At 39.7% G+C, this 27,839-nt stretch overlaps 3 protein-coding genes and 1 long non-coding RNA gene across 5 annotated transcripts in view; 2 read left to right on the top strand and 2 right to left on the bottom strand.

Moving 5' to 3' along the window:
- Positions 1–17,639, top strand: part of grid2ipb (glutamate receptor, ionotropic, delta 2 (Grid2) interacting protein, b) — a 44,466-nt gene extending 26,827 nt beyond the window's left edge. Inside the window, exons 9-23 of the mRNA XM_063003158.1 lie at positions 138–289; positions 438–566; positions 3,089–3,171; positions 3,267–3,414; positions 3,548–3,858; positions 5,065–5,937; positions 6,046–6,133; positions 7,801–7,890; positions 9,109–9,305; positions 11,062–11,217; positions 11,299–11,385; positions 11,503–11,632; positions 12,565–12,683; positions 15,428–15,592; positions 16,462–17,639. Coding sequence (XP_062859228.1) covers positions 138–289; positions 438–566; positions 3,089–3,171; positions 3,267–3,414; positions 3,548–3,858; positions 5,065–5,937; positions 6,046–6,133; positions 7,801–7,890; positions 9,109–9,305; positions 11,062–11,217; positions 11,299–11,385; positions 11,503–11,632; positions 12,565–12,683; positions 15,428–15,592; positions 16,462–16,533 — 2,800 coding nt within the window. The 3' untranslated portion in view covers positions 16,534–17,639. The remainder of the gene's footprint in view (positions 1–137; positions 290–437; positions 567–3,088; positions 3,172–3,266; positions 3,415–3,547; positions 3,859–5,064; positions 5,938–6,045; positions 6,134–7,800; positions 7,891–9,108; positions 9,306–11,061; positions 11,218–11,298; positions 11,386–11,502; positions 11,633–12,564; positions 12,684–15,427; positions 15,593–16,461) is intronic.
- LOC134321416 (uncharacterized) lies at positions 67–19,173 on the bottom strand. Its single transcript, XR_010013847.1, has 5 exons — positions 19,143–19,173; positions 15,379–15,472; positions 12,893–12,917; positions 12,543–12,693; positions 67–227 (listed from the first exon to the last, which is right to left on the bottom strand). It is a non-coding gene; the product is annotated as an uncharacterized LOC134321416 (long non-coding RNA).
- On the top strand, positions 19,090–26,157 carry LOC134321415 (testis-expressed protein 47). The gene is made up of 7 exons (XM_063003161.1): positions 19,090–19,231; positions 21,096–21,180; positions 21,318–21,421; positions 22,395–22,456; positions 23,767–23,965; positions 25,790–25,937; positions 26,020–26,157. Exons 1-7 carry the CDS (start codon positions 19,106–19,108, stop codon positions 26,073–26,075), a joined length of 780 nt encoding a protein of 259 aa, XP_062859231.1. The 5' UTR covers positions 19,090–19,105; the 3' UTR covers positions 26,076–26,157.
- Positions 25,936–27,839, bottom strand: part of arhgap17a (Rho GTPase activating protein 17a) — a 43,651-nt gene continuing 41,747 nt past the window's right edge. For both annotated transcript variants that reach the window (XM_063003159.1, XM_063003160.1), the window contains one exon: positions 25,936–27,335. In XM_063003159.1, the coding sequence (XP_062859229.1) occupies positions 27,217–27,335 (119 nt within the window). In that variant the 3' untranslated portion in view covers positions 25,936–27,216. The remainder of the gene's footprint in view (positions 27,336–27,839) is intronic.

Raw genomic sequence — 27,839 nt, 5'->3', positions numbered from 1 at the left:
ATAGATGCACACAAAAAATATGGAACACTGTGTGGGTTCTTTTGGATTTTCTGCTTGAAGCTTGCAGCTTTACTGGGACAGAGTACGGGGACTGCTTGACTCCATTGTCTCTGAAATGTTTTCTGTCTGGCATCCAGGAATGTGGATACGCTCATTGTGGATGTGTTTCCTGTGCTGGACACTCCTGCCAAGCAGCTGATCTGGCAGTTCATCTATCAGCTTCTGACCTGTGAGGAACAGGAGCGGTGTAAAAGCAAGATCTCACGCTTCCTGGGCTTTAAAGGAACAGGTGTGCAAGTGCATTAAAACGGGTTTAATTTTCTCTGTAGTGTAGCTGTCTGACCTCGGCTGTTTAGTCTGAGTGTGTTATGCATTATGCATAATTAATGATGTTTGTATATTAAATTCACTTTGCTGTATGTGCTGTTTATGTGCAGCAGAGGCTGAGTTGGGTACAGAAAATCACAGACGGAGCAGCTCTGTGAGGGTGACAAGAACATCCCACCGTAACAGCATGAGAGAAAGAAGCTCAGACGACTGTATCATTGGCACTCATCTAGGCATGGGTATGTTAAATAAGTGACTCATCTTTATGAGCCTCCTTCCACCCCCATTTTTACATTGTCTGCTCAAGAACATACTCCTGCACTCTTATGGAACCTTAAACATCTAGCCATGTTGTGTCTGATGTTTTTGGTTCAGTAAGACTGCTGCTGAGCTGAATTTTTAGGGCATCTTGTTGGTCAGTTTAAAGTTAAGGTCAAAAGTTTACATACACTTGTATGAGATGTGAACTGAAACACATTTTGTCAACAAAAAAAGTGATTTTAATGTTAAAGAAAACCCACAATAAACATGCAGTATGGAAGAACTTATTATTATAATTATTATTAAATTATTTGTTATTAATAAAATTATAATTTTTAAGTACACGGTCCAATTATTAAAAAAAGAACAGTTAAATGTCAACACTCCCAAAACAGACTTGATATGGCCAAAAGTATGTGGACACTTGACCATGAGCTCGTTAACTTCCTATTGGAAAACCATTAGATTTTGAGTCAGTGAATTGAAATTGTACCCATTTAGTAAGAAAAGCATTTGGGAGGTCAGGCCGGTCAGTTGGATTAGAAGACCTGGCTCCCAATCAACATTCCAATTTATTCTGTAGGAGTTTATTGAAGGTTAGAAGCATATAATTAATTTTATAAACGTGTAAGCAGGTGTTCACCACAAGCTATCATCCAGCTGGGCATCAGCTGTGGCTGAAGCTTTGGAATGAATTGATGCCCTGTTCATGGTATTCCTGCGGTGTCAAAAACTTTTAGACATATAGTAGAAATATCCTACAGGTGTGTGTAAACTTCTAACCTCAACTGTAAATGTCCAACAACAAAGCAAATATTGAACTGTCTGTACTTTGTGACTTTACAATTGCTTTTAAAAGACTGTGATCTCTTTGGTATCACCTGGATTTCTGCAGTAATTACTCATATGTGGTCTGATCTTCTGCTCCAAAACAAATGTACTTTTCATGCCTTCTGTTAATTAGGCAAAAAAGAAAACATACAAACTGCTGGGTTCATGAAAAGTAGAAAGAGATTAGAGATATGGGTTGCATATTTTTTCAGTATGAAAGCTTAAACCCCTAAAACACAGTAGGATGATCTGTGGCAGTGCATGAAGCTGGTAAAGACGACAGAAGCATTACTAAAGCATATCGTCGCTGTCCGATGAAAAACACATATCTCCACTTTTAGCGGTTTTCACTTTTTTACATGTGTAGATTGTGGGTATAAATATCAGCAAATATCAGAATGACCAATGAAAAGATGAAAAATCGAGCAATCTCTTTAATGAGTATCTCCATTGGCTGCTAGACCTGTCCATCAAAACCACGTATCTCCTCTTCTGGTACTGTTTGAGAAATGTGTAATGTTTGATCTATACAGTTTATTCAGGTTATTCAATTGTAAACATGTTTTATATTTGTACATGTAAGTCCATTTTACATATGAAACCGACGGACTGACGACCTGATAAAGACATACTTTTATTTCTGTGCTGAATTGTATCTAAATGTCACCATCTGTGGTTTGTTTGCAGCGTTACTGTCGGGAAAACGGTTTTGCTTTTTGCGGTTTTTTGAGTTTTTGGAGATAAGTGTTTTTACAAATCGTCTGCATTTAGAGGAAATCCAGCATTGTTTCTACTCTCTTTAGTAATATATGTCCTACACCAAGAACAAAATTACACTACTTTAGAAAATAAAGAAACCCAAGGGTCAGGGGTAATAAAAAAACAAAGGAACTGTAGAAAATAAACTGAATTTGTATTTATAATGTGAAATCAACTCAAAAGGCTTAAAGTCGACTTCATTCCCAGTACCAGGAATCCAACTCCAGTCCTTCACTTGATTTCGTATTAATGTGAACCACAGATGTTGAACCAAATTTGCAGTTAAAGACACGCCTTGATTGAAGCTGTTGGACAGTAATAATAGGCAAATTTAAAGCAAAAAAAATGTTATTGGTTAGAAATGTTGTGACGCCCAGGTGGCGCAGCAGGATATTCCGCTAGCACACCAGCACCAAGATTCTGAGAACTCCTTGGTTTGAGACTCGGCATTGCCACCGGTCGGCTGGGCGCCATCTAGCAGGCATAATTGGCAGTGCCTGCAGGGAGGGGTGACCGGACTATGTGGGCGGGGTCTTCAAACGCTGTGTAAGGACCCTGATTGGTGGATAGAGGCACCTGTGCAGAGTGCATGGGTGGAAAAGGGTTCCGTTAAGGGCTGCACGCGGGTCGGAAGAGGTGTGAGCAGCAATATACCCTCCTCGACTGCAAAAAAATTGGGGATCCCCAGCAGCGGAGGACAAATTGACTACGCTAAACGTTTCACCCCCATTAGTTTGCTATTATTTGGATGAAAAAAGACCACATTTTATTTGTATTTTTTGCAGAAGTCTATGTAATTCTAAAGGGTTCCCAACCTTTTTCATGCAAATGTATATGCTTTGAGATGTGTGGGTGGGGCTCTCAGCTTGCTTTGGGGTGCTATGTGCTGGACAGTGCTCTTTCTCCTCAGGGACTTTCACTGAGCCCACAACCCCAGGAGAAAGACAATGTGGGGATGGGACCTCCTTTCCTGAGTCCCCTGATATAAACCATGTGGGTACAATTCAGCACTTGCCAAGCACACATTACATTTTCAATTGCTTTTATTGAGTCATTCCATTTTCATCTAACCACACCAAAACCTGTAGATGACAGGAGTGTACACAGAGCTGGAGAATGCTTATACGCCGAAGAACAACATCAAGCCTCTGCAGAGTCACTGCTCACCTGGGAATGAGGGCATGGGCAATCCCGAGAGCCATGCCCTCACTCTCTCCTACACACATGCCAAAAAAGGTAAACCCATTATACCATCAGCTTCCTCTCATATAAATGGATAAGTAGTGCTTGATGGGGTAACATGTGGTATGACTGTAGACTTTATCTTTTGTGGACTTTACTGCTCCTTACAGTGTGTTGTTTCTCACAGGAAACCGTAAGTCTGGCCTGTCCCTGTCATGGAAGGAGCCCTGCACTAGTCCTCAGTATGACCACTATCAACAGGCTGTCCCTTCTCCAGGAAGCATGGACTCAAACCCCTATGTCAGTCTGGACAGCCCACCTGCCTCCCCTGAGCACTCAGAGGAGGTACCCAGCCCCCGTCGCAGGAAACTTTTCACCTTCTCCAGACCCCCTCGCAGCCAGGACACAGACAAGTTCCTGGATGCTCTGAGCGAACAACTTGGCCATCGTGTCACCATTGTGGACAATTTTCTGGGAGGAGAGAATGACTATGAGGAGGTGTGTCTACATTACATGGTCAAAAGTATTGGGACACGCAGCTCAGGTGGCGCAGCGATAAAAACACACACTGGAACCAGAGCTGGGATCTCGAATACATCGTATCAAGTCTCAGCTCTGCCTGCCGGCTAGACTAGCAACCACATGAACAACGATTGGCCTGTTGTTCTGATAGGGGTGGGATATTTAAAAAGCCGGATAGGGTCTCTTTCATAACTAATGCAATTATGACCTCTGCCGGCTGATTGATGGCACCTGCACAGAGGTGGGAAAAGAGTGCTGTCTGGGTGTGTCTCTCCGAACACAGTGCTGATCAGCACTGCACTCGTCAAAGTTTAGGTGACAAGATGCATACGGCTTCTGCCCACGTGTCGGCGGGGGCATGGGTTAGCTTTGTTCTCCTCAATCAGAGTGGGGATCGGCATTGGTGGAGAGGATGCACGACGCAATCGGGCAATTGGACACGCTAAAAGGGAGAAAAAGGGGGATAAAATGCATAAACAAAGTATTTTTAAAAAAAGTATTGGGACACCTTTTCGAATTATTAAATTCATGTGTTTCAGCAAAACAATTACTAACAGGTGGAATAAAAAAATTACATAAAAGAAATTATATGCTTCCAACATGTTATGCCACAGTTTAGGGAAGGACCTTTTTCATTCGAGCATGGTTGTGCCCCTATGAACAAAACAAGGTCTATAAAGACATGATGAAAAGATTGACTTAAAGAACCTCCAGTGGCCTGCAAAGAGCCCTGACCTCAGCCCCATTGAGCTTTGGAATGAACTGGAACATCAACTGAGGCTTTCTTAACCAACATCAGTGCCCAACCAAATACAAATACTCTTTTGACTGGACTGAATGGGCACAAGTTTTTACAGACATACTGTTGTTATAGCTGAAATTATCACATAGCAGTCACTCTATTTTAAAACCATTTGCTTTTGAAATAGGATGCAATGGTCAAGCTCATGGTCAGGTGTCCAGAAGACTGCTGCTCTGAGAAGACTTTGTAGTTTAATATGTAAGGGCTAGAGTGTTTTATCGCTGTGCCACCCAAGCGCCTTACTTGTGTTGTCTTTATCTAATATTAAAGTTGGAAGATCTGAAATGTGACATATTAGCAAAAATCAAGTGAGGGTCAAATACTTTTTCACAGCACTGTATAAGACTCTGTTTTCACCCACTGTTGTGTGTTTTCTATAGATGAGTTACCAGGATGAACGGGAGAACATGTTGTCCCGTCAGCCGAGCAGTGCCAGCAGTGAGGATCACAGCGAAGACACAAGCTCGTTGTCTTACTCCTCCGAATCTGAACATATTCCGCCCCCTCCACAAAGCCCACCACCCCCTCCTCCTCCAATTCAGTTCACTGATGGGCCCTCACCTGTTTGCCTCACACCACAGCACCTACCCCAACCCCCTCCGGCTTTCCAGAACCACCCCATCATACCCCCTCCACCACCCCCTCCTCGGTTCATTCTTGCCAGCCGGCCCTCCTTGCACCGGGTGCTGCCTACACACCATGACGCAAGGTTCCGTCACCCTCAGCACCCAAATCTCTCTGCTCAGTCCAGTCTCCCGACCAGCACACAGCTCAGCACACAGCCTTACCAATCCAAAGTCCATCCAATCCTGCATTCATCCTCTCACATCTCTCCACAGCCTGTACACGCATCCCAACAGCCTCATACATCACCTCATCCACCCCTGAGGCACCGTGCCCAGACCATCTACCAGAGCCAGCAAAACTCGGCCATGCTGCCCAATGCTCAGAAATCCTCACCTACCCATAAAACCTATGAGCCTACACATAAGGCCTATGAGTCTACCCATAAGTCCTATGAGTCTACCCATAAGTCCTATGAGTCTACCCATAAGTCCTTTGAGTCTGCCCATAAGACATATGAGGGTACTCTTTCAAAGGCACCACCCCCACCACCACCTCCACTACCCCCACCCTGTGAACCCCCACCTTTGCCAAAACCCAGCCCTCAAGCTTCAGATACCAACCACATGAGTGTCAAAAGGCTCCGCTGGGAACAGGTGGAGAATTCAGAGGGCACCATCTGGGGTCAGGTTAGTCAGTTGGAACAATCACAAAATAATCCACATTTTGGGATCAACAGATAATTTATCGATTTGATATTGATCTGATATTGATTGGTAGTGTTTGCTTTATTCCAGCTTGGCGAGGACCCTGATTATGGCAAATTGACTGACATGGTGAAATACCTCAATCTGGAGCAGCACTTTGGCACACATACTGGTTCCAGTAAGTTAGTATTTTTTGTTACTTTAATGTCATTATGTACAGTGGGTGGAGAAAATAACAGAAAAGCCTTATGAAATAGGAGCTTGACTTTGAAGTGATTAAATCACAATTGCAAACATATACCAGCTGTATAAAGCATACCAGCAAAGCATGCCAGTTATATAAAGCGAGTTGCTAATTAAAACATGCATCACGTTTGAAAGAGTTTTATCAGTGTCACTTTTTGGAGATTTTGGAGGCAACTAACAGAGTTACTAACAGAGTTAGTCTTGATGGCGCCCAGGTGGCGCAGCGGGATATTCCGCTGGCACACCAGCACTAACTTTTTGAACTCCTCGGATGATTGGCAGTGCCTGCAGCAGTTACTAATTGGCCACCATATCTGCAGGATGGGGACCGGACTATGTGTGGGTGGGTGGGTCTTCATACGCTGTGTAATGACCCTGATTGGCGGAGGAGAAGCCTGTGTAGCATTCATGGGCGAGAAGAGGAGGGCTGTGCTCATGTCAGAAGAGGCGTGTACAGCGACGTGCTCTCCTCGGATGCAATCTGGTATCTCTCAGCAGCGGAAGACAAAATAGGGAGGAAAATGGGGAGAAAATGCATTAAAAAAAGAGTTAGTCTTGATGGTGGAGAATTTATAAAGGTACAGGTATAACTTGTGGAATTTTAGGACATTTAGGAAGACCAAGTGCACCCTATGGTGCAAACATTTATAAGGCAGTTCTGTATGGTTTAGCCTGTAACCAGCTCTTATAGTTAGCACTGTGATATAAAATTTGGAGGATCCATATCGGTTTCAGCAGCAGCATGCGATTACGACCTCTGCTGGCTGATTGATGGTGCCTGCACAGGGACGAACGATACTGTGGACAGAGTGTGTCTCTCAGTACACAAAGCTGATCTACGTATGAACTCGCTTCGTGCAGGTGAAAAGATGCGGTCCACTACTACACACGTGTTGGAGGGGACGTGTGTTAGTCACGGCTCTCCTCAACCAGGGTGGAGATCAACATCAGTACAGAGGAAGCGTAATGCAATCAAGTGATTGGATACGACTAGATTGGGAGGAAAATTGGGGGGAAAATTCAACAAAACAAAAAAAAAGAACTGCTAAAATATCACCAGTTTTAAACATCATCAAACCTTTATCTAAAGTTCTTGTAAAATAGATTTCCAGTGTCTTCATCCCTTAAAGAAGTTTATTTTGGTAAAATGCCACCTCATCCCACCACAAACAATTTCGCCAACTTATGACAGTATTAATAAAGATTACATCTGTTTTAAAGGTAAAGAATAAACTTCAGTAAACTATCAGGTCCTTGATATTAATACATTATTACAGGTTTCCATTTTTGTCCATCCCCTGTATATAGCCATGAATTTCATTCATCAAAACATCTTTGTTGTTTACACGTTGTGACAGTTTTGTATTAATACTTAAAATTCATTTCTCATATGTGTTGTCTATGTTTGTGCTTTTTCAGCTCATCACACACACCACTTCTCATGGACCATTTTCAGTCTCTCCATCCCCATTATCCAAAATCCTCCCTTTCCACCCGACAGCTCAAAGCTTTTTTTTTTTATTCTCATGACATTTCATTTATTGTTTCCACTGCTGGTGCCAGATGAACTGATCCTTACAAAGTCATTAAATATGTCAGTTTCCCTTCCAGAACCCACCATTCTACCTGAGAGCTTTAAAAAGAAAGATGTGGTCGAGATTCTGTCTCATAAAAAGGCCTACAATGCTTGTGAGTATAACCGGGTTGCTTTGCAGTAAAATCATTCAGTTTGTTTTTGAGATTAAGTAAAAAGGTGAAGTTAAATGTCTTTAAATTTAAAGAGGGGTGTTAATATTGATTTTAAAAGGAGGCTTAGTCACAATAGTACACAAAGAAGGGGAAGGTTATAACTGTAAAACATATACTAGCTTACATTTAAACTGGTTACTGAATCACATTAAACTGTTAAAATAATTAATGGAGGCTAATTAAAATAAACATTTTATTTTTTTATTTTAATAAACATTTATTTTTTTATTTTTTATTTTTATTTTATTAAACATTTGTTTTATTTTTATTTTTATTTTTATTTTAATAAACATGTATTTTATTTTTTATTTTAACTTTATTTAATTTATTTTAATAAATTAAAATAAACAGTGGAGGCAAAACTGTGTTGGACAAAAAAACAATATAGACTTGAAAGAAAATCTTTGGAATCTTTTCAAACCTTTTGAATGTACTTGGACTTCTAAATTTCCTAAAAAAATTGGTGTAATCTGTGTCCAAGTCGTAAAATCAACTAAACAAATAACTAACATGAAATTGCAATTTTCATGACTGTATTGGACACATTGACCATTTCTTGTAAGTCATGCCACAACATCTCAGTTAGATTACCTCAAATCAGCCACATATCTTAATACTCCCTTAAACATCTTTACAGATGTACATTTGTTTGATGTTCCATCTAATTCAACATTGCATGATGTCTGATGGGTATGATGGTAACTACTGAATTGTCTTGTGGACTGTTTGTCTTATTGAAATTAATGAACATCAGTTCTTTAGAAATATCCTTGAAAGACTTCTTCATGTTTCTCAAGAGTTCTTCTCAAAATGGTCCTCTTAAATTCTTTTGATCTGAGCATGGTTCACATAAGCAGATCCTTTTTGAGAAGAGCAGACATTTTATAGAGCAGGGCACCTACAACTCGCAGTCCTAGTCTCACCCTGTTAATTGAGACATCTAACTTTTGTTGAAGTCGATAATCAACAGTTTTACATCTATGATCTACAAGTGTTTACTATCTGTTCAACTGTTCCAATGAAATGAAATAGACATGCAGACCAGGCCACAAATTATAAGTAATTCATTAAGCAATCCTTGTAATTCCTAAGGGTTTACATTTCATTTAACTTTTTATATTTGATATGTGTGCTTGCTTTTCCCTGGCTGCTCTCCAGCGATTCTCATCGCCCACCTGAAGCTGTCCCCAAAAGAATTACGACAGGTTCTCATGACCATGAGCACTGAACGTCTCGAGCCCTCACATATCAAGCAGCTGCTGCTGTATGCACCAGACGATGAAGAAGTCAAACAGTTTCAGGAGTTCAACCAGGACCCTGCCAAGCTCAGTGAACCTGACAAGTTTGTCCTCCAGGTGCAGACTACTTTTTTTTTTTTATATTATGCAAAGAACAAGTATGATTCATTAAAATGTGGCATAGTTGTGAGTGTTCCTGGGTACATACTGGTTCATGTACAGTGTATCACAAAAGTGAGTACACCCCTCACATTTCTGCAGATATTTAAGTATATCTTTTCATGGGACAACACTGACAAAATGACACTTTGACACAATGAAAAGTAGTCTGTGTGCAGCTTATATAACAGTGTAAATTTATTCTTCCCTCAAAATAACTCAATATACAGCCATTAATGTCTAAACCACCGGCAACAAAAGTGAGTACACCCCTTAGTGAAAGTTCCTGAAGTGTCAATATTTTGTGTGGCCACCATTATTTCCCAGAACTGCCTTAACTCTCCTGGGCATGGAGTTTACCAGAGCCTCACAGGTTGCCACTGGAATGCTTTTCCACTCCTCCATGACGACATCACGGAGCTGGCGGATATTCGAGACTTTGCGCTCCTCTACCTTCCGCTTGAGGATGCCCCAAAAATGTTCTATTGTGTTTAGGTCTGGAGACATGCTTGGCCAGTCCATCACCTTTACCCTCAGCCTCTTCAATAAAGCAGTGGTCGTCTTAGAGGTGTGTTTGGGGTCATTATCATGCTGGAACACTGCCCTGCGACCCAGTTTCCGGAGGGAGGGGATCATGCTCTGCTTCAGTATTTCACAGTACATATTGGAGTTCATGTGTCCCTCAATGAAATGTAACTCCCCAACAGCTGCTGCACTCATGCAGCCCCAGACCATGGCATTCCCACCACCATGCTTGACTGTAGGCATGACACACTTATCTTTGTACTCCTCACCTGATTGCCGCCACACATGCTTGAGACCATCTGAACCAAACAAATTAATCTTGGTCTCATCAGACCATAGGACATGGTTCCAGTAATCCATGTCCTTTGTTGACATGTCTTCAGCAAACTGTTTGCGGGCTTTCTTGTGTAGAGACTTCAGAAGAGGCTTCCTTCTGGGGTGACAGCCATGCAGACCAATTTGATGTAGTGTGCGGCGTATGGTCTGAGCACTGACAGGCTGACCCCCCACCTTTTCAATCTCTGCAGCAATGCTGACAGCACTCCTGCGCCTATCTTTCAAAGACAGCAGTTGGATGTGACGCTGAGCACGTGCACTCAGCTTCTTTATACGACCAACGCGAGGTCTGTTCTGAGTGGACCCTGCTCTTTTAAAACGCTGGATGATCTTGGCCACTGTGCTGCAGCTCAGTTTCAGGGTGTTGGCAATCTTCTTGTAGCCTTGGCCATCTTCATGTAGCGCAACAATTCATCTTTTAAGATCCTCAGAGAGTTCTTTGCCATGAGGTGCCGTGTTGGAACTTTCAGTGACCAGTATGAGAGAGTGTGAGAGCTGTACTACTAAATTGAACACACCTGCTCCCTATGCACACCTGAGACCTAGTAACACTAACGAGTCACATGACATTTTGGAGGGAAAATGACAAGCAGTGCTCAATTTGGACATTTAGGGGTGTAGTCTCTTAGGGGTGTACTCACTTTTGTTGCCGGTGGTTTAGACATTAATGGCTGTATATTGAGTTATTTTGAGGAAATAATAAATTTACACTGTTATATAAGCTGCACACAGACTACTTTTCATTGTGTCAAAGTGTCATTTTGTCAGTGTTGTCCCATGAAAAGATATACTTAAATATCTGCAGAAATGTGAGGGGTGTACTCACTTTTGTGATACACTGTATGTCCCACAGATGTTGCTAGTGCCTGAGTATAAAACCAGATTGCGGAGCCTTCTGTTTAAGACCACTCTGCAGGAAAAAACAGAGGAAATGCGCATTGGTTATGAATGTATCTGCAAAGCTTCTCTAGAACTAAAAAGCAGCAAGAAACTGGCAAAGATCTTGGAGGTAAATCGATTACACAGCCCAATCAGCAATGTGTTAATAAATCATTCTTTCTGTACATATTCTAAAAATGCATTGTTTCAGTTTGTTTTAGCAATGGGGAATTATCTTAATAACGGCCAGCCTGGGACAAATAAACCTATAGGCTTTAAAATCAACTTCCTTACTGAGGTAAAAATGCTGTTTATGCAGTTTATCATATTAGAAAATGTTTTAAAATGGCAGTTACATTTGTCATTGTCTATTTTGTTAATGATGTTAAAATCTTAAACCTGAATCTTTTTACAGCTCAGTACAACAAAGACAGTTGATGGGAAGTCAACCTTCCTCCATATTTTGGCTAAATCACTATGCCAACACTTTCCAGAACTTCTCAACTTTGCAGGAGAGCTTATAACTGTTCCACTCGCTGCAAAAGGTAAAATGCTAATAATGCAAGGTGATGTAATTATACAATGCATTTTTTACTGATGCATTATTTAAAATAAATGTTATGCCAAGTCCACACTACATGACTTTCCAAGTCGTCAGGTCACTGTACAGTTCACACTACACAACTGGATCTCTTGTAATCGGGAGTCTTTCAAGTCAGTGTGGCTTTCACACTACACGACTGATCGGCGATAGGGGGTTTCACGATCTATCACCAACTGGAATCGCAGGCGAGCTTCTCTGGTCTCCCAAAAATGCACATCAACAAGTATCGCGAGTGTTCAAAGTTTGTGCGCTGATGTGCAGCATAAAAGCAAGTAAGAAAAATAAATGAATCTGAGTGGATTTGGCTACACGACCAGCAGGGATTGTTTGTTCTATAGTGAGTTGGAGGTTAATAAATATTTTTTGAAATGCAATGTTGGTGTTATGTAGAGAAAGATAAGGTCAGAAATACTGTAAAGCTTGTGTGTTCCGATGTATTCTGATATAAACTATATTATGCCCCTGTCCCACCTGTTTACAACTCCTCCCCTGCGTTTCCCCTCACCCCGTATCTTGCGTTCTCGTTGGCTGTTCAACATAGCACTCATTGCCAGTCAGGCAACTCGGATCCAGATTTTTCACATTAGATATCTCTCTTCAGTCGCGCGGCGAGCCGCTTGGAGTTGTTGAGTAGTTCACACATAACGATTGAGAGCAGAGTTTCGATCGCCGAGCGAACGCCAAGTTGCCCCCGAGCCGGCAAATCTAGCGCCGACCAGTCGGCGAGCGAAAATCAAAGTGGGAAGTAGGCATTAGTAGTTTGTATTTGTAATTGTATTTTCATTATATGTTAAAAATTCTGTCAGTTAAATTATTTTTACGGACACAGGACAACTTTCATGAACATTTACCTATTTTTTTTTGCAAATCCAGTGAATCAGAGAACCATTACATCAGACCTTAGTGATCTTCACTCAACCATCCAGGAGATCAGAACTGCTTGTTTGAAGATCCCAGCCACAACAGAAGATCGCTTTGCAACAGTCATGAGTGTATCCTTTCCTATTGTAAAATTATATATGCTATTGTAAAATTATATTGTGTAAAAGTAACAATGAAATAGATTCACAGGTTGAGCAGAAATAATTATGACTACATAATAAATACACTGTCCTAAATATATTCAGCTACATTCTGTTAAATTAAAGAATACACACATAGTTAGAAGATGTGAAAATGTTTAAAGAGACATAAAACTCACATGTGGTTTGGTCGTTGTAGTGCTTCTGGAAAATAGAAAAATAAAAATAATGCATGACTACACAGTATGTGGGAACAAGATCCTAATGTGTGACCACGACTCAGTAAAGCAATCTCGTTTCCACGCCTTACTATGTTGTGGCCATGCGTTATTTTATTAATAACAGATGTCACCAGCAGGGCTCCACAGAGTTTAGTAAGTATACTTCATGAAATTCTTGATGGAACAGTAAGAACCCAGCTATCATACATAACACTGTACAATCCTAATTTTAATGTTTGTTTGTTTAGTAGGATTTTAACGTCATGTTTACACTTTTGGTTACATTCATGACAGGAACGGAAGTTACTCATTACACAAGGTTCATCAGTTCACACAAGGTTATATCAAACACAGTCATGGACAATTTGTATCTCCAATTTACTTCACTTGCATGTCTTTGGACTGTGGGAGGAAACCGGAGCACCCGGAGTAAACCCATGCAGACACGGGGAGAACATGCAAACTCCACACAGAAAGGACCCGGACCGGCTCATCTGGGGATCGAACCCAGGACCTTCTTGCTGTGAGGTGACAGTGCTACCCACTTAGCCACCGTGCCACTAATTTAATGTATTATTATTTTAACCATGTTAATAATAATAATAATAATAAATAGTACAGTAGTAGTAATATATGAACAATAAGAGCAGTATTTACACTAAACAAATAACAATTCAAAAACTTAAACTTAAGGGACATGTCTTTCTTTAATGGCATTTTGGTTCATGTGTTGGAATTTAGTTTTTAATGCTTTTTTAATGTTCTTTTGCTCTAAATGACTAAAACATCAGAAAATGAAGAATTTAGGGTCTATTAAATGTTTATTGTGGATTCTATGAAAATATGCTTGGACAAAAATGTATACCTACACCTATACCAAGGTGCTTGTAGTAAATGAATATGTAGTGGCTTACTTCACTAAAAACACTCCAAACGTGTATGGATATAAAGTGTTTCTGGTGGCACAGCAGTAAAACACACTAGCACACCAGAGCTGAGATTTCGAACACGTCATTTCGAATCTCTATCCGGCTGGGCGCCTACATAAACAACGATTGGCTGTTGTTCATACAGGGTGGGAAGCCGGACCAGGGACTCCTCATAACTGATGTAATTACGGCCTTTACTGGCTGGTTGATGGCGTCTGCACAGAGTCGAGAAATAATGCGTTGATCAGGTCTATACACAAAGCTGATCCATATATGAACTCGCCTCATGCAGGTGAAAAGATGCAGTCGGTTCTGCACACGTGTCAGAGGGGGTGTGTGTCAGTTGCGGCGCTCCTCAGTCAGCAGTGGAAGGAAGTATCGGTAGAGGGGAAGCATAATGCAATCAGGGTAATTGAATACGACTTAATTAGAGAGAAAAATTGCAATTGCAAAAAGGCAATAAAAACACTCCAAACTATTTAAATATTTTAAAACTCATGAGAAACCAATACCTACCTACACAGTTTTGTGTTTTAGTGTTTCACACTATTACAGCTTTGCACGTATTCATGCTAATAAAGAGTGCTTAGCATGTGGTCACTATGGTTACCACAGGAGAGTATTTTCACCTGCTGTGTGAAAAGCTGTACTAACCCTGGGGATTGTGACTGTTCATACAGGGAGCAGAGACAGAGAGAGGCAGGCATATGAAAAACAATTTATCTCCTCTTGTGTGGGATTTACTACTACAAACCATCTGAGTATTCAAAATGAAGTGTTTATCTGTCAGACACTGTTTATATAACTGTTTAGCAGTCTCTCAGAATGGTGACAAATTATTGCATTTAGCAGATGCTTTTGACCAAAATGACCTACAGTTGTTAGAATATAAACCAAGCAACTGAACGTTAAGGGAGAGCCTTACTCAAGGTTAAGGGCTTGGTGGTACCTGGGACCCTCAACCTACTGATAAACAGTCCAGTTCCTAAACCCCTGAGACACCACCAACCTTTAATTATACACAAACACATTTACTGTGCTATTAACTATGTAAGTAAGTTCGTTATGAAAACTGAGATTGTGTCAACTTTGCATACAATACCCAAATCTTTATTTTAGATTATGAACGTATGAACTGGTCTTCTTATTCTCATAACTATTCTTTATTTATGACAAAGTGTTTCTTTTGTTTTGTAAATAAGTTTATATTTTTGGATTTTAGGGCAGTGTATTAATTACCTGACTAACCCATCAGTTTTGTATTGGTATGTAATGTCTGTGGAAAATGGCATGGACAGAAGAAGCTTTAATATAGGTTGAGTCAAAATTATATTAATGCTAATGGATCTATTCCCCGCGAAATGTGTGTCTGGGCTTTAAATAGTACTGTTGCTTGCTGTTTTTTGTGTGTGGCGAACAGGTTGAGACTGTCCTGTAAATCATCTTACACATATGAAGTATGTTTTGTGAATAAATGGTTTCTGCCATTCAAGTGTTAACATCATTTTGACTCACCCTGTATTTAAGTATATGGGGTGTTTTGATTCCTTGACTTCAGAATCAGAGCTTCTTGGAGAATTCACATCCAGCTGTGCAGTCTCTGGACTCTCTGCAGCAGAAAGCAATGGTTGAGTTTGCCAAGGTTGTCATGTACTTTGGAGAAGACAGCAAGGCCACGAGCACTGAAGCCTTCTTTGGCATATTTGCAGAGTTTATCTCCAAGTTTGGGGTGAGCCATGCATGGTGTATCTTTAAATTAAAATCATATAATTATTTTCTTTGCATTTTTCCCAATTTTCCTCCCAATTTAGTCATATCCAATTACCCAATTGCATTACGCTTCCTCTCTACCGATGCTGATCTCCACTTCTGATTGAGGAGAGCTGTGACTGATACACGCCCCCTCCAACACGTGTGCAGTAGCCGGCTGCGTCTTTTCACCTGCACGAGGCGAGTTCATATGCAGATCAGCATTGTGCACGGAGTGCACGGAGACCCTGATCAACAAATGATCCCTTGTCTCTGTGCAGGCTCCACCAACCAGCAAGCAGAGGTCATAATTGCATCAGTTATGAGGTCCCTATCTGGCTTCCCACCCTGTATGAACAACTGCCAATCGTTGTTCATGTAGCCGCCCAGCCCAGCCGAATGGCAGAGCTGAATTTCGAACTGACAGGTTTGAAATGTCAGCTAGTGTGCTAGCATGTTTTACCACTGCGCCACCTAAGTGGCTTACAAAGTCATATAAATATTGAAACAAAATATCAGCAGTAGAATATGCATTAAAACAGTAAGAGACAGAATTTCCAAACTGTATTGGTGCGGCAAAGTTGAAAAGTCCAGGGTTAATCCTTTCCCCACGTTAATGGCCCAACATTATTTGCTACTGACTAAATATCCCTACATGTAAGTGAGAGTGAATCAGTGAATGTAATGGCTTACTACAGATTGTCTAGTGTGTATTCCCTGTAGACCGAGTGGCACTGATAAAGAAGTAGTTTTTAAAGATAAATAAATAAATGCTGATGAATACTTCAATGAAAGTGATTGGGATTTATCTAGCAGTGTCATTTGTAATTTTATTTCATTGTTTTGCAGAGAGCACTAAATGAGACACGGGCCTCTGAAAACCCCAGGAGCCCACGCATTGCTTCACCCCTAGTCTGGTGAGAACATGCCTTGGAAATGCTGCTTCTACAAACTACGGGCATTCATGTGCCAAGAGCTTAACAGAACTAACGGCTGCCCAGGGAAGCATATATTATGACCTATATATTTAATATAGTTATCATCAACATGAATTATTTATATTTTATACAAATCTAATATGAAAAAGCATATGAATATTATTAAATGATGTTTCCTTTGACAAAATAAAGTAGGTAAAATGTAAGCACTTTACGATTCAACCTCAGCTGACGATATTATGGACAGCTGGTCTTATTTATTTCCATTTACAGCATAATAGTGACCAAACCACCCACCAGTCTCATGCAGCAATGTGTAATGACGGCTGTAATAATGATAATCAGCAGTGTGTCAGATGCACTGTAATATATAAACATTTGAAAGATGTGATTAATTTTGCTCAGCACAAACGTTGTCACTGTCAAATTTCAGAGATCAGACACTGCCACACTGATGGGTGTATGTGTGGTTCAGCTGAGCAGTAAGGATGTGCATGAGAAACTGTACAGTATTACAGTAATTGTTGTAAAACTGGATGTTATCCATCAATGTCATCTTGGAATAGACTGTAACTGGAATAGAAAAGCAATGCAGGCTCTATGAAGTGGCCCAGTGTTTACATCCTGTTTGTTTTTTATGTTTTACAGGGTAAATTATTATGCAGCTTGGCTGACTAAATGTCAACCCTTTATTGATTGTTTGATATTTTTCTTTCTGCCTGATGCCTCATGTTTCTTAGTTTCCTAGTAGCTTACTTTTTAAATCCAAATGCATGGATTGTACTTACTGCCTAGCCCTGTGTCAAAAACCATTCATGATAAATGTTGGTCACTTTTGTGAGCCAGTGACCCTTTTGTGAGATGAATATCTACAATTTGCATGTAGCATTGTGTTTATAATAATATTTTTTTTATGTAGGCCTGTTTTGTCTTTATTTTACTTGATGATCGCGCTGCATAATTAAAAATTATTTGTGAGTAGGGTAGTAATTACCTGTGCCGTTCTGTTTTAGCTTTAATTAATGTGGGCCTCATATTGCTGCATTTTTCTCTAATTTATATTGTGTGAATAAATGGAGCTTCTGACAATCATAGGTCAATGTCTGTTTCTTTTAGATCGATTTGATCTTCGTCACTGCAGGCCAAAAGTGTTCATGGTGTTGAGATAATTACTATTGAAGTTTTAACACGTTCAATTTTAATTTTAATCTTGTGTGTCTATACCTATTGATTTATTATAAGACTAATACTAGTACTCATACTGGTACTGTTTAAGTAAAACAAACCATAGGTTTCAATCTACTTTTCATCCTTCCACATAAAAAGACTGAGAAACGAAGATTCATTCTGTCACACTGTGCATGTGGTGCATCTTTGTTCTGAGAGAAATTAGACAAAAATTAAAGTGCCACACACCATTAAACAGTCATTTCAAAAGTAATTTTAATATTATAGTAATTGCAAAATAATAAGGCTGTTAAAATATCTGTAAATTGGCCTTTGACAGCTGTTACATTCAGTTTAACATTAGTGTTTTTGTCCAGAAATATGACAAAATATGTTGAACACGTGCATAGATCAGTGTCCTTACAATTCCATCTTAGTGATTGAATCAGCTAGTGAAATTGGTCATATAAATAGAGCTAGTTTGACTGCACCTATTGCAAAGTACATGGAACAATGGTCACCTGGTTATGTTTGGAGAAAACCCAAACTGTCACTTTATGCTAAGCGGATATTTATCTGAATAGTCAGATGTAATTCAACCTACCCTATGTTGTCTGCTAATGATTCTGTGTTCACAAAACCTGTGTTCGAGTTCCTCCAAAGCACAAAATAAATATAATTTATTATTTTTAAAAAGCTATTTAGTGTACACATAAGAGGTTTGAAAAGTAACAGCAATGTTGAAATGCATTACATGGTCCAAAGTATGTGTACACCTCACCATAAACTTCTTGGAACATTGCAAAATTGTGGACAGCATTGGTGAGGTCAGGCACCGATGTTGATCAAAAAGGCCTGACCTGCATTTACGTTTTCAGCCTTCTTCCAAAGCGACTTACAGTACTGTGACAGTATATTGTTGAAGCAATTGAGGGTTAAGGGCCAACCGAGGCAACCTGGCAGTGGTGAGATTGAAACCAGCAACCTTTTGATTACTAGTCCCAGTACCTTAACCGCTAGGCTACAACTGCCCTGGGATTTGAAATCTACATTACAATTTAGCATGGTGTTCAGAGGGGCTGGAATTCTTCCTCACTAAACTCACCCGAGTATGTATTTATGGACATTACTTTGTTAAAGAGAGGAGCACAATCATGTTGGGCTTCCCCCAAGTTATTGCCACAAAGCTGAAAGCATCTTATTTAAATTCATATAATTGATTAATGCACATATTTGCAGTGGATGTGATTAAAACATATGAGCTCAATAATTATTAGGAGTGTCCACATACTTGTGGCCATATTATGTATAAGCCTTGTTATTGTTTGAAAAAGTCTAGAATGTTCTGGCACCATCTGCTGTTCAGCAACGGTAAACAACAACAGCTAATGTTTCTATTCATAAACATGGATAGTAATTACTCACTGTCCGGTAAACAAGGACGCTCCAGTTTCTATCATTTATACGAAAAGTCTCTTTTTGCTGAAGTTGAGAAACAAAAGACGACAAATAAGGTATAATTGTACCCCAGTTACAGTGAATTCGATCATTTTATTATTATTTTCTTTTAAGTTAGCTAAGATACAATCTAATTAGCTTGATTAGCTTCAGTTAGAATGTAAGGTAACGGTATTCCGTTTATTCGTTACTGATTTAACACACCTCATTATAACTGCTTCTCAGTCAGAGAACGCGACTGGTGGAATTAAATTAATAAATCTGTTTTATTATTTGAGTTGTATTGTAAATTGAGAAAACAAAGCCACAAAGGCTCTGGAATGGACTTATTGTGTTTACATCACTCCTGTCAGTCAACATTGTATACTAATTTTTTAAAAGTAAACATGGTAGACTTATGTGCTAAACAGCTGCTGTTGTGGGACCAAACTAAAACAAGTTACAGTGGTACCTCGAAACTCAACGTCAATTGGTTCTGGGAGTGGCGTCGAGTTTAAAAAACGTTGAGTTTCAAGGTATTTTTTCCATAGGGATGTTTGGGAAACCTGTTAATGCGTTCCATGGTCTAGTGGAACTGCATATATTTTAGGCTAATGTAAAATAATGGGGTTGTTTTTGACACTTATACACTAAAATAGCACAAATATAATATAAAATATAATATAAAAAATACACAAATAATCAATAAAAATACAATAAAACCTTTACTTTTACCTTTACTTCTGTGTCGTTTCCTTACGCTTTTTAATTGTGGAGATGCTTGATCTTGGAATACCATATTCCGTTCAGTATCGGCGCATTCACATGAGAAGTGTGGCGGTGCAAAAAACTTAACGTGACTTATTGTACTAAAACGGGCGAGAAATTTTATTAGTGATAAGAACTTATGAGCAGTAATAATTAAGAGAAGTTTAGTGTCGTTCTTTAGTACATTTTTTAAAAAACTGAACACGTTGAGTTTAAGGTAAACGTTGAGTTTAAGGGTACAAATTTCTCGACAAAGGGTGTTGAGTTTCAAAGATTTTAAGTTCAGGGGACGTTGAGTTACAAGATATTACTGTATTTAGTTATTTCATTTTTTGTTTTTGTAGATCTGTTTTTTTTCTCTTAATTAATCCCTTAATCAATCATCCAGTCCATCTTAAAATTGCTTTCCTGCAGTATTTGTGCTAATTACATGGGCAAAAAGTTGAGAATTTTCTTTTTGGTTATAAAAACTCAATGTTGATTGAAACACTAAATTGCTCCAAGCAATGTATAGAGTGTGGCAATGTTACGTGGCAAAATCTACTAAGACATAAGACACTATGGCAGAGCAATGTAATGTAAATACTGATGGCTCTTTAAAAAGTCTACACAGCCACATACATACCTAGAAACACCATGCACAGTGACAAGGGTCAGGTGGTGTGATGTAAAGCACATAGCTGATGGGTATTGGAACAGCACAAGGGAATTAATTTCCCTCGCATTACTTTTTTCTCAATTTGTTCATTTGCCACATGCACCAAAGTCCCACTCACTAAGATCATCACTGTTAATGCGTGTAAAGACACCGGCTCCTCCTTTTACTACCACTTTAACAGAGAGCTTTAACATGCACAGAGAAGAAAACTATGCTAAGCATTCATCCACTGCTTCTGCCAATGCCTTAGTAGACCGACAGTAGTGTCGCTGTTCTGTCAGCAAGGAGGTGATTTCCTATCCAGCCTTCCCTTTATCAGTCATGACTATTTGTCTGACCAAAAATCCGGTCCCTGTCAGCATTTTGGGACCAACACCATTTAAATAGATACAGTTTTATATACAAGTGATATTTGGGTGACCATACAAGAATATTACAGTATAGCTTGCTATTTATTTAGGCCTGCAAATGTTGGTTTTCATGAGCAGCTAACTTATGTCTGCTTCTTTTTATAGAACAGCTTAATTCACAGGTTGGTTTGTGTAGCGACTATTAACCAAGACCTGAGCAGCTGTAGTGATGAGCGATGTGCAGTAACTGGTAAGCATAACAGACGCTAGGGTCATATGAATCATTGGCCAGTTGGTAAAATGTACTGTGTAGTACATGAGTAATGTGATCCTAATGTATAATGCTATTTTCAGCAGCAGGATCTTGTGTGTTTGTACTAATTTCAGAACACTACAAACAATTTCTGTTAAAATTCCAGCAAAACACATTGACAGAAGGAGTTAGTGGCTTACTGCTGCTGTATCATAAATGCATCATCCATTTGCTCGAGGTAGGACACTTGTAAAGTTTGTTTTTTTATTTTTTATTGTGTATTCACTTAGTTGTCAGGTTATTAGTTAAACTTACATTGAAGCTACACTGGTAGTTATTTATCAGGAACACCTACCAAATACATATAATGTACACTGTACTATACTGTCTTAGCAATGCAATCTGTCAGCTCCTCTTTACTCTGTTCATTAATGGAAAGGAACCACTACAAGACATCAACAGGCACTTGATAAAAATGATGCACTGTACCTCATGGACAAGGCCTGCTACATATAATACACGTAACAAGAAGACGTTTCTCCACAAGGGGGAGCAATTGACATTGTTGCGGACTTGTGCTAGGCCTTAATAACACTGTTTACAGTGTAAAACAGTTTAAACTGTAAAAATGCTCATTGTTGGATGGCACAGTGGATCAGCAGGTAGTGTGGACCACCACCCCACTCACTTTATAGTCCAGCCCTGCACCCAATGTTTTCCAGGTGGTCCCTGAGATTCTAAAATGACTAAATGTTAATCTTATATTTTTATTACATAATCATAAGGATACAGACTTCTTCACTGCATATGTGTGGTGTAGAGCTGCTGAAAAAGTGCACTGCATCCGATGTACTTCAGTAAGTGATCGTATACCTACAGATTATATTACATGGCCAAAAATATGTGGACACCTGACCATGAGGTTGATGAAAATCCTATTCTAAAACAGTATAACTTTGTGACTATAAACTCCTCTACTCCTCTTGGAAGCCTTTGTACAATATTTTGGCATGTGTCTGTGGGTGTTTGTGTACGTTCAGTCAAATAACCATTGGTAAACTCAAGCATTAATAATGAAGGAGAAGGCCTGGTTTAAAATTAGTATTGTCATTTATTTAAAAGGTGTTGAGTCAGGTTAAGGTAGGTGTATCTGACAACTTGGCAACTCGAGATTTACTTGGATGTTTAACCTGTTTTGTTGCTCATTACAGTCTTCATCTGAGGTGCTCACACTGATCATAAAAGATCTGAGTGACATGGAGAAAGGATCCAAGTAAGAACACAAAGTGATTTTCATTTACTTCTAACTACCGGGGTTGTATTTATTCAGAGCCAGAACAGGGTTCAAACCTCGGCTGTGCTATTGGCCAGCCGGGCGTCTACACAGACATGAGTCTTTGTGTTGAAGTGAGATAGCCAAAGCCATGTAATGGATCAGCTTCCTGTCCAAAGTAATCCTGCCTTGTGCCCAGTGTTTTACAGTGGAACCGACCTCGCTGTGACCCCCACTGTAGGCATTTAGCATGTTATGGTTAATTAATATTCCATCATCAAAGCGACAAAAATGATTCGCATGTATAATTTTTAAATTCTTTTAGTCTTGGTACTTTCTTCATCATCTACTGTATATGTTCACAGTGGCCACCCCAAAAACATGGAGCTTAGCGTGGCTCTCCATACGCAATAAGGCTTCGTGTGGGAACCCAACACCGGTAGGTGATAAGAAGTGTCTGTTGGCTCTTCTCAATTAAAACTGGGGTTGTGCAAATGGCAGCAGATTCACAATCAAGAATTGGAAACGACTAGATTGGGAGAAAACGGGGGAAAAATCCAAATTATAATCACAAATCACACTTACCCCTTCAGTGGCTTAATTACACCTAAGGGTAGTCTAGAGCAGATAATCAACTCTCTGGATGTTGTTAGGCAGTGGGAGGAAACTGGACTAACAATAAACTTAAATGGACATGGGGACATGGTAAGAACATACCAGACATTTCACACATTGTGACCAGAGGCACGGTCTGAACCCAGGTCCCTGGGTTGCTGTAAACATCTGCTCCACCGTTGCGTATTCCTGTTAGGATAACTTTTAAGTGTGCATTTCTTTAAACTGGAACCTACCAGTTTAAAATGTTTTTTGTTCCCTCCAAAACCGTATTATGGTTTTGACTAGGTTTTGATGCTAGAGACCTGGTATGAATGGTATTCCTCTTGTCTACAGACATTAATTCTCGGTACTTTGGTGTCGTCCACATCCAAAAACATGTAGACTGGTTTGGCTACTCTAAGTTGTCCCTAGGTGTAAGGAATTTAGTAAATGGGTTTGTGAAATGCCCAAAGATAGACTGGTGTCTGGTCTATGGTGTATTTCTGTTTTTCTGTATTGCACCCATTATTTTCCATTGATTTTAGACCCACCACAACTCAGGTCAGAATGTAGAGGTGACTGAAGATCAAATAATTGAATTGCCAGGACAAAAAAAAAAAATAATCACATTGTACTATTTAGCAGTGGAAATGTATTGAATGACCAGTCCATGTTATATAATTTGGTTAATACATTTTTTTGTTTAATGCCAGCTGCTTACTAAAGGACTGCAGGATTCTTGTTTTCTCTCATTGCCTGATGGGTCGATTGTTTTCTTCATGGAGCTACCGAATGTTAAACCAGTCCCTAAGCTTAAACGTTACAGCTGTGCACACACCATCAGAAGAGTTGCTTGTACAAGACAGCCTGGCCAAGATTTACAAATATTGCACATGGCTGCTAAAATGCAAGGTGAGTAACCAGGCATTTACTGCACTGTAGAGGCTTCACGTTTTCAGCAGGTTTAAGCAAAGCTTCAGTAAGTGTACACCCATACAATGCAGTTCGACAACAGTATATAAGGCTGGACAATGAACAACATTTAACATTGTATTAAGATTGGCTGCCCTAAAGGAAAAAGGACAGATCTTTGATTCCAAAACAGCTTTAGTGCTTTTTGGAATGCTGTCACACGAGTGTGAACTGGGTGTAGTGAAATACAGCACCAGCAACAACAACAGCCTCCAGCTCTTTGACAAATGAATGGGACAAAAATCATGTGAATCATCCATTCAGCTGAGATGTTCCCCAGTGAGGCCACAGAAAACATTTTAACATCTACCATACAAATGATCTGGTCAGAGGTTTGTGCTTTCTAAATAGTTATTGCAATTAAAATATTTAATACTGTTGAAGTACAGTTTTTGTTGATCCCGGGTCTGTAGACCTGTTGCAATCATAAAATGTTTGCAAACAGTTGAAAAACATACAAAAACTCACATTTACTGATATAGTTGCATTCTTGTCATTTGCTCTACTATGATAATACAACCAAGATCTGTTTGGCTAGGAAATAGTTCATTTAATTTGTGCTCATTTAATCAACAATTGTACACAAACAAACTTGAATGCTAACTCTGAGGTGCTTTAGCTCACTACATGGCTAAAAGCAGTTGGATACCTAACCATTAGCTTGCTGTACATCCCATTTTAAAAACAAATGGTTTTAAAATAGTGACCTCTGTTGTGCCCATTCAGTCAAAGAAGCATTTGTATGGCTTGGTCAAGAAAGCCTCAGTTGATGTTCCAGTTTATTCCAGAGATTTAAACCGAGCTTTTCTTTACGTCTTTATAGAGCTTGCTTTGTGCACAGGGACACAGTCATGCTGAAACAGGAAAGGACCTTCCCTAAACTGTTGCTGCGAAGTTGAAAGCATATCATTTTCTCATTATAATTAATTTATCCCAGCTGGTAGTAATTGTTGTGGCTGAAACACGTGAAACCAATCAGCTTTCCTTCATCACACATGATCAGCTGTGTCTGTTGAGCACCCAGCCAGGCCAGTAGCATCACCAGCATTCGAATTGGAGACCTTAAACACCTCCGCCGTTCAGGGCTAGTACCACCAGAGTGCTTATACACTAACTAATTCCACTTGCATGTGTGTCAAGACTACTGGTTAATCATAGTCTTGCTGCTATTTAGATGCTTGCCAGAACATCTCCTGAATAACTAGCTGTCAGGAAAAACTGAATCTGCAGGTTTTTATTTTTTATCACATTTGTTTACATGCATTTTAGAGCACCAAAGTCTCAGGTTATTTTAGCACAGCCCATCTTGAAGCCATATTGCTAGGAACGAACTTCCCCTGTCTGTTCAAACATCCGAGTCTCTCACTGTCTTCAAAATATGATTACTGAGCAATAACATGCAAAAAAGCTTGGTCTAACAGGGGTTCAGCAGATTTGTATCCCTGGACTGGTGTCTACTTAAACTAGAGTAGGAAAATGTTTCCTGTGGAAGCTCTTCTGTAAGTCGCTCTGCATAAAAACCCTGATGGGTACTGTTATGGGTTGATAAGTGCTGAAAGTACTTATTTACAGCTAATACAGAAGTTACTGTTATTTTCTCCATTTTCTTGATTTGAGTAAAGGGCATTTATTTTTACATTAATTCAAGGTGATTTAGTGTTACAGTGCGTTTTACAGTGCATTTTACTCAGATTTTAATCAGTTGCACTATGTGAACAAAGCCGTGCTTTGTGATTTTATAAATAACTAAATATTACTCTGCAGGGTATCAGTGAAGGGCAAGGTACACAGAAACAGGATTTTTTGGTGGAAGAACAAGCCGTAATTCACCTTTGCCAGAGCCAAGTGCTGCATTCTCCCACTACATTCCTTCAGAGCTATATGAAACCAGTACACATACTCACGGATGCAGGTATGTTCTGTGTGTGCTGAAGGGTTAGGACTTGCTAGATTTAAAAAAAGAAAAAGTCTGGTGGAGATGTTTGTGTTATTAGAAACTGTGTGGCCAACGCAGCACCGGCTCTTGTGGCAGACAAATGAAGAAGAATAAAGGCAATAAGGATGCAGCAAAAGAGGGTGCAGCTTACAAGTAAAAGGAGCCTCCAAGACATAATTAAAAAACACCAACAGAAGCTGTTAATCTGCTTTTTGATTATTCTTAATAATAGCAAGCATTTTATTGTGTCCACCTCTGTCACACCATCAAAACTTTTGAATTCACTTCATTTCCCAAACTTCAGACAGTGTAAGGCAGCAATGTAAGGGCAAGGCCTGTGAACAAACATATTACAAAAATCGTCCTAAGTGTAGAAGTACATAATGTTGAGAATGGTCTTACTTGACATTATTTAGACATTTTTGGATGAGGGGGCAGCTGTGGAAGGATGAAATGGTGTAGTTGGAACTCAGTAAGACAAAGTTGAGCAGAGTTAATGTTCTTGTCCAACAAGTCACAGTCTTTCTGGTTTATAATTTGTCTGTTTGTAATTGGTCGATTGTACAGTTTGCTAAACAGTAAAGACAGACTTTTTATACACAGATAACTGAATTAATGTACACATATGAGCTTATGCTGTGAAATTAGTCATTGTGGACTCATCACATCAATGCCCAAAGTAAAGGAAAAAGCAAAAACCTTTGAAGGCAGAATACTAACCGTGACATGTTTATACCTTATATTGTAATAATAATATTGGTAATATATTGCATAATTCACTAACATGACAGGCATTATAAGACGCTTAAAAGAAAAATAGAAAAAACTGAGATACTGACATAATGTAGGTGTAGATGAAAGGTGTAGATGAAAATAGACGTAGGACAGTTTAGAAGTCACTACCTGACTGGAAACCTGCAGTCAGAAGCTACATTTTAAACAGTATACGGTTTCTATTTACCTTTATCCCAAACCTAACATAATCTGCACTTGAAAAAAAAAAACTAAGGCCACTTAAGAATAGTACCTCAAACCCAATTTCCCAGGTCCTTGTTACATTTGAATATGAGAGACTGTTTTAAACCTGTTTGGAGCCATGCCACTGTTTCTCTTACACCACCAATGGTCCGAGTCTTTGGAAGAATGCAGCCAGGCTGACGAGATCTTTGGTGAAATGGTGAGAACAGCAGCATTTTAAAGAGTCTTTTGTTTGTGGGGAAAAGGTGACAGGTTTAAAGCAGCCATGTCCTTCTCTTTATAGAACGGTGCTCTCTGTGTCCAGGTCCGAGTCCTTTAGCTGAGTGACACACTGCTGATCTGGGACAATGTCAGGGATTATGGCACGATTCAATCCTTTGAATTGCATTCCCGGATCTGTACAAGCATACAAGATGTTAATCACTAGACAGACTTTAATACTACATAACTACTAAGACAGTAAAAGCCTTCTGTGTTCTTTTATTTATTAATTTTTTTAAAGCATTTTCTCCCCATTTTCCTCCCAATTTAGCGCACTCAATTTTGTCTCCCGCTGCTGAGAGATACCAGATTGCATCCGAGGAGAGCATGTCACTGTACACGCCTCTTTTGACACGTGCACAGCCCTCCTCTTCTCACCCCTGCTTTCTGCACAGGTGTCTCTTCCACCAAAGAGTTCAGAAACTCGGTGCTGGTGTGCAAGCGGAATATCCCAAGCTGTAGCCTAGTGGTTAAGGTACTGGACCAGTGATCAGAAAGTCGCTGGTTCAAACCCCACCACTGCCAGGTTGCTGCTGTTGGGCCCTTGAGCAAGGCCCTTAACCCACAATTGCTCAGACTGTGTACTGTAACTGTAATGTATGTCACTTTGGATAAAGGCGTCTGCTAAATGCTGAAAAT

Source organism: Trichomycterus rosablanca, chromosome 10, assembly GCF_030014385.1.
Source record: "Trichomycterus rosablanca isolate fTriRos1 chromosome 10, fTriRos1.hap1, whole genome shotgun sequence".
NCBI lineage: Eukaryota > Metazoa > Chordata > Actinopteri > Siluriformes > Trichomycteridae > Trichomycterus > Trichomycterus rosablanca.
The sequence above is the reverse complement of the archived record's forward strand: the minus strand, read 5'-3'. Positions and strand labels throughout refer to the sequence as shown.

Coding starts and splice junctions, on each gene's coding strand:
- LOC134321415 (XM_063003161.1), top strand. CDS start 19,106: ATGTTTCTATTCATAAACATGGATAGTAATTACTCACTGTCCGGTAAA. Junction 19,232..21,095: donor AACAAAAGACGACAAATAAG/GTATAATTGTAC, acceptor TTCTTTTTATAG/AACAGCTTAATTCACAGGTT. Junction 25,938..26,019: donor ACACATACTCACGGATGCAG/GTATGTTCTGTG, acceptor TTGTGTTATTAG/AAACTGTGTGGCCAACGCAG.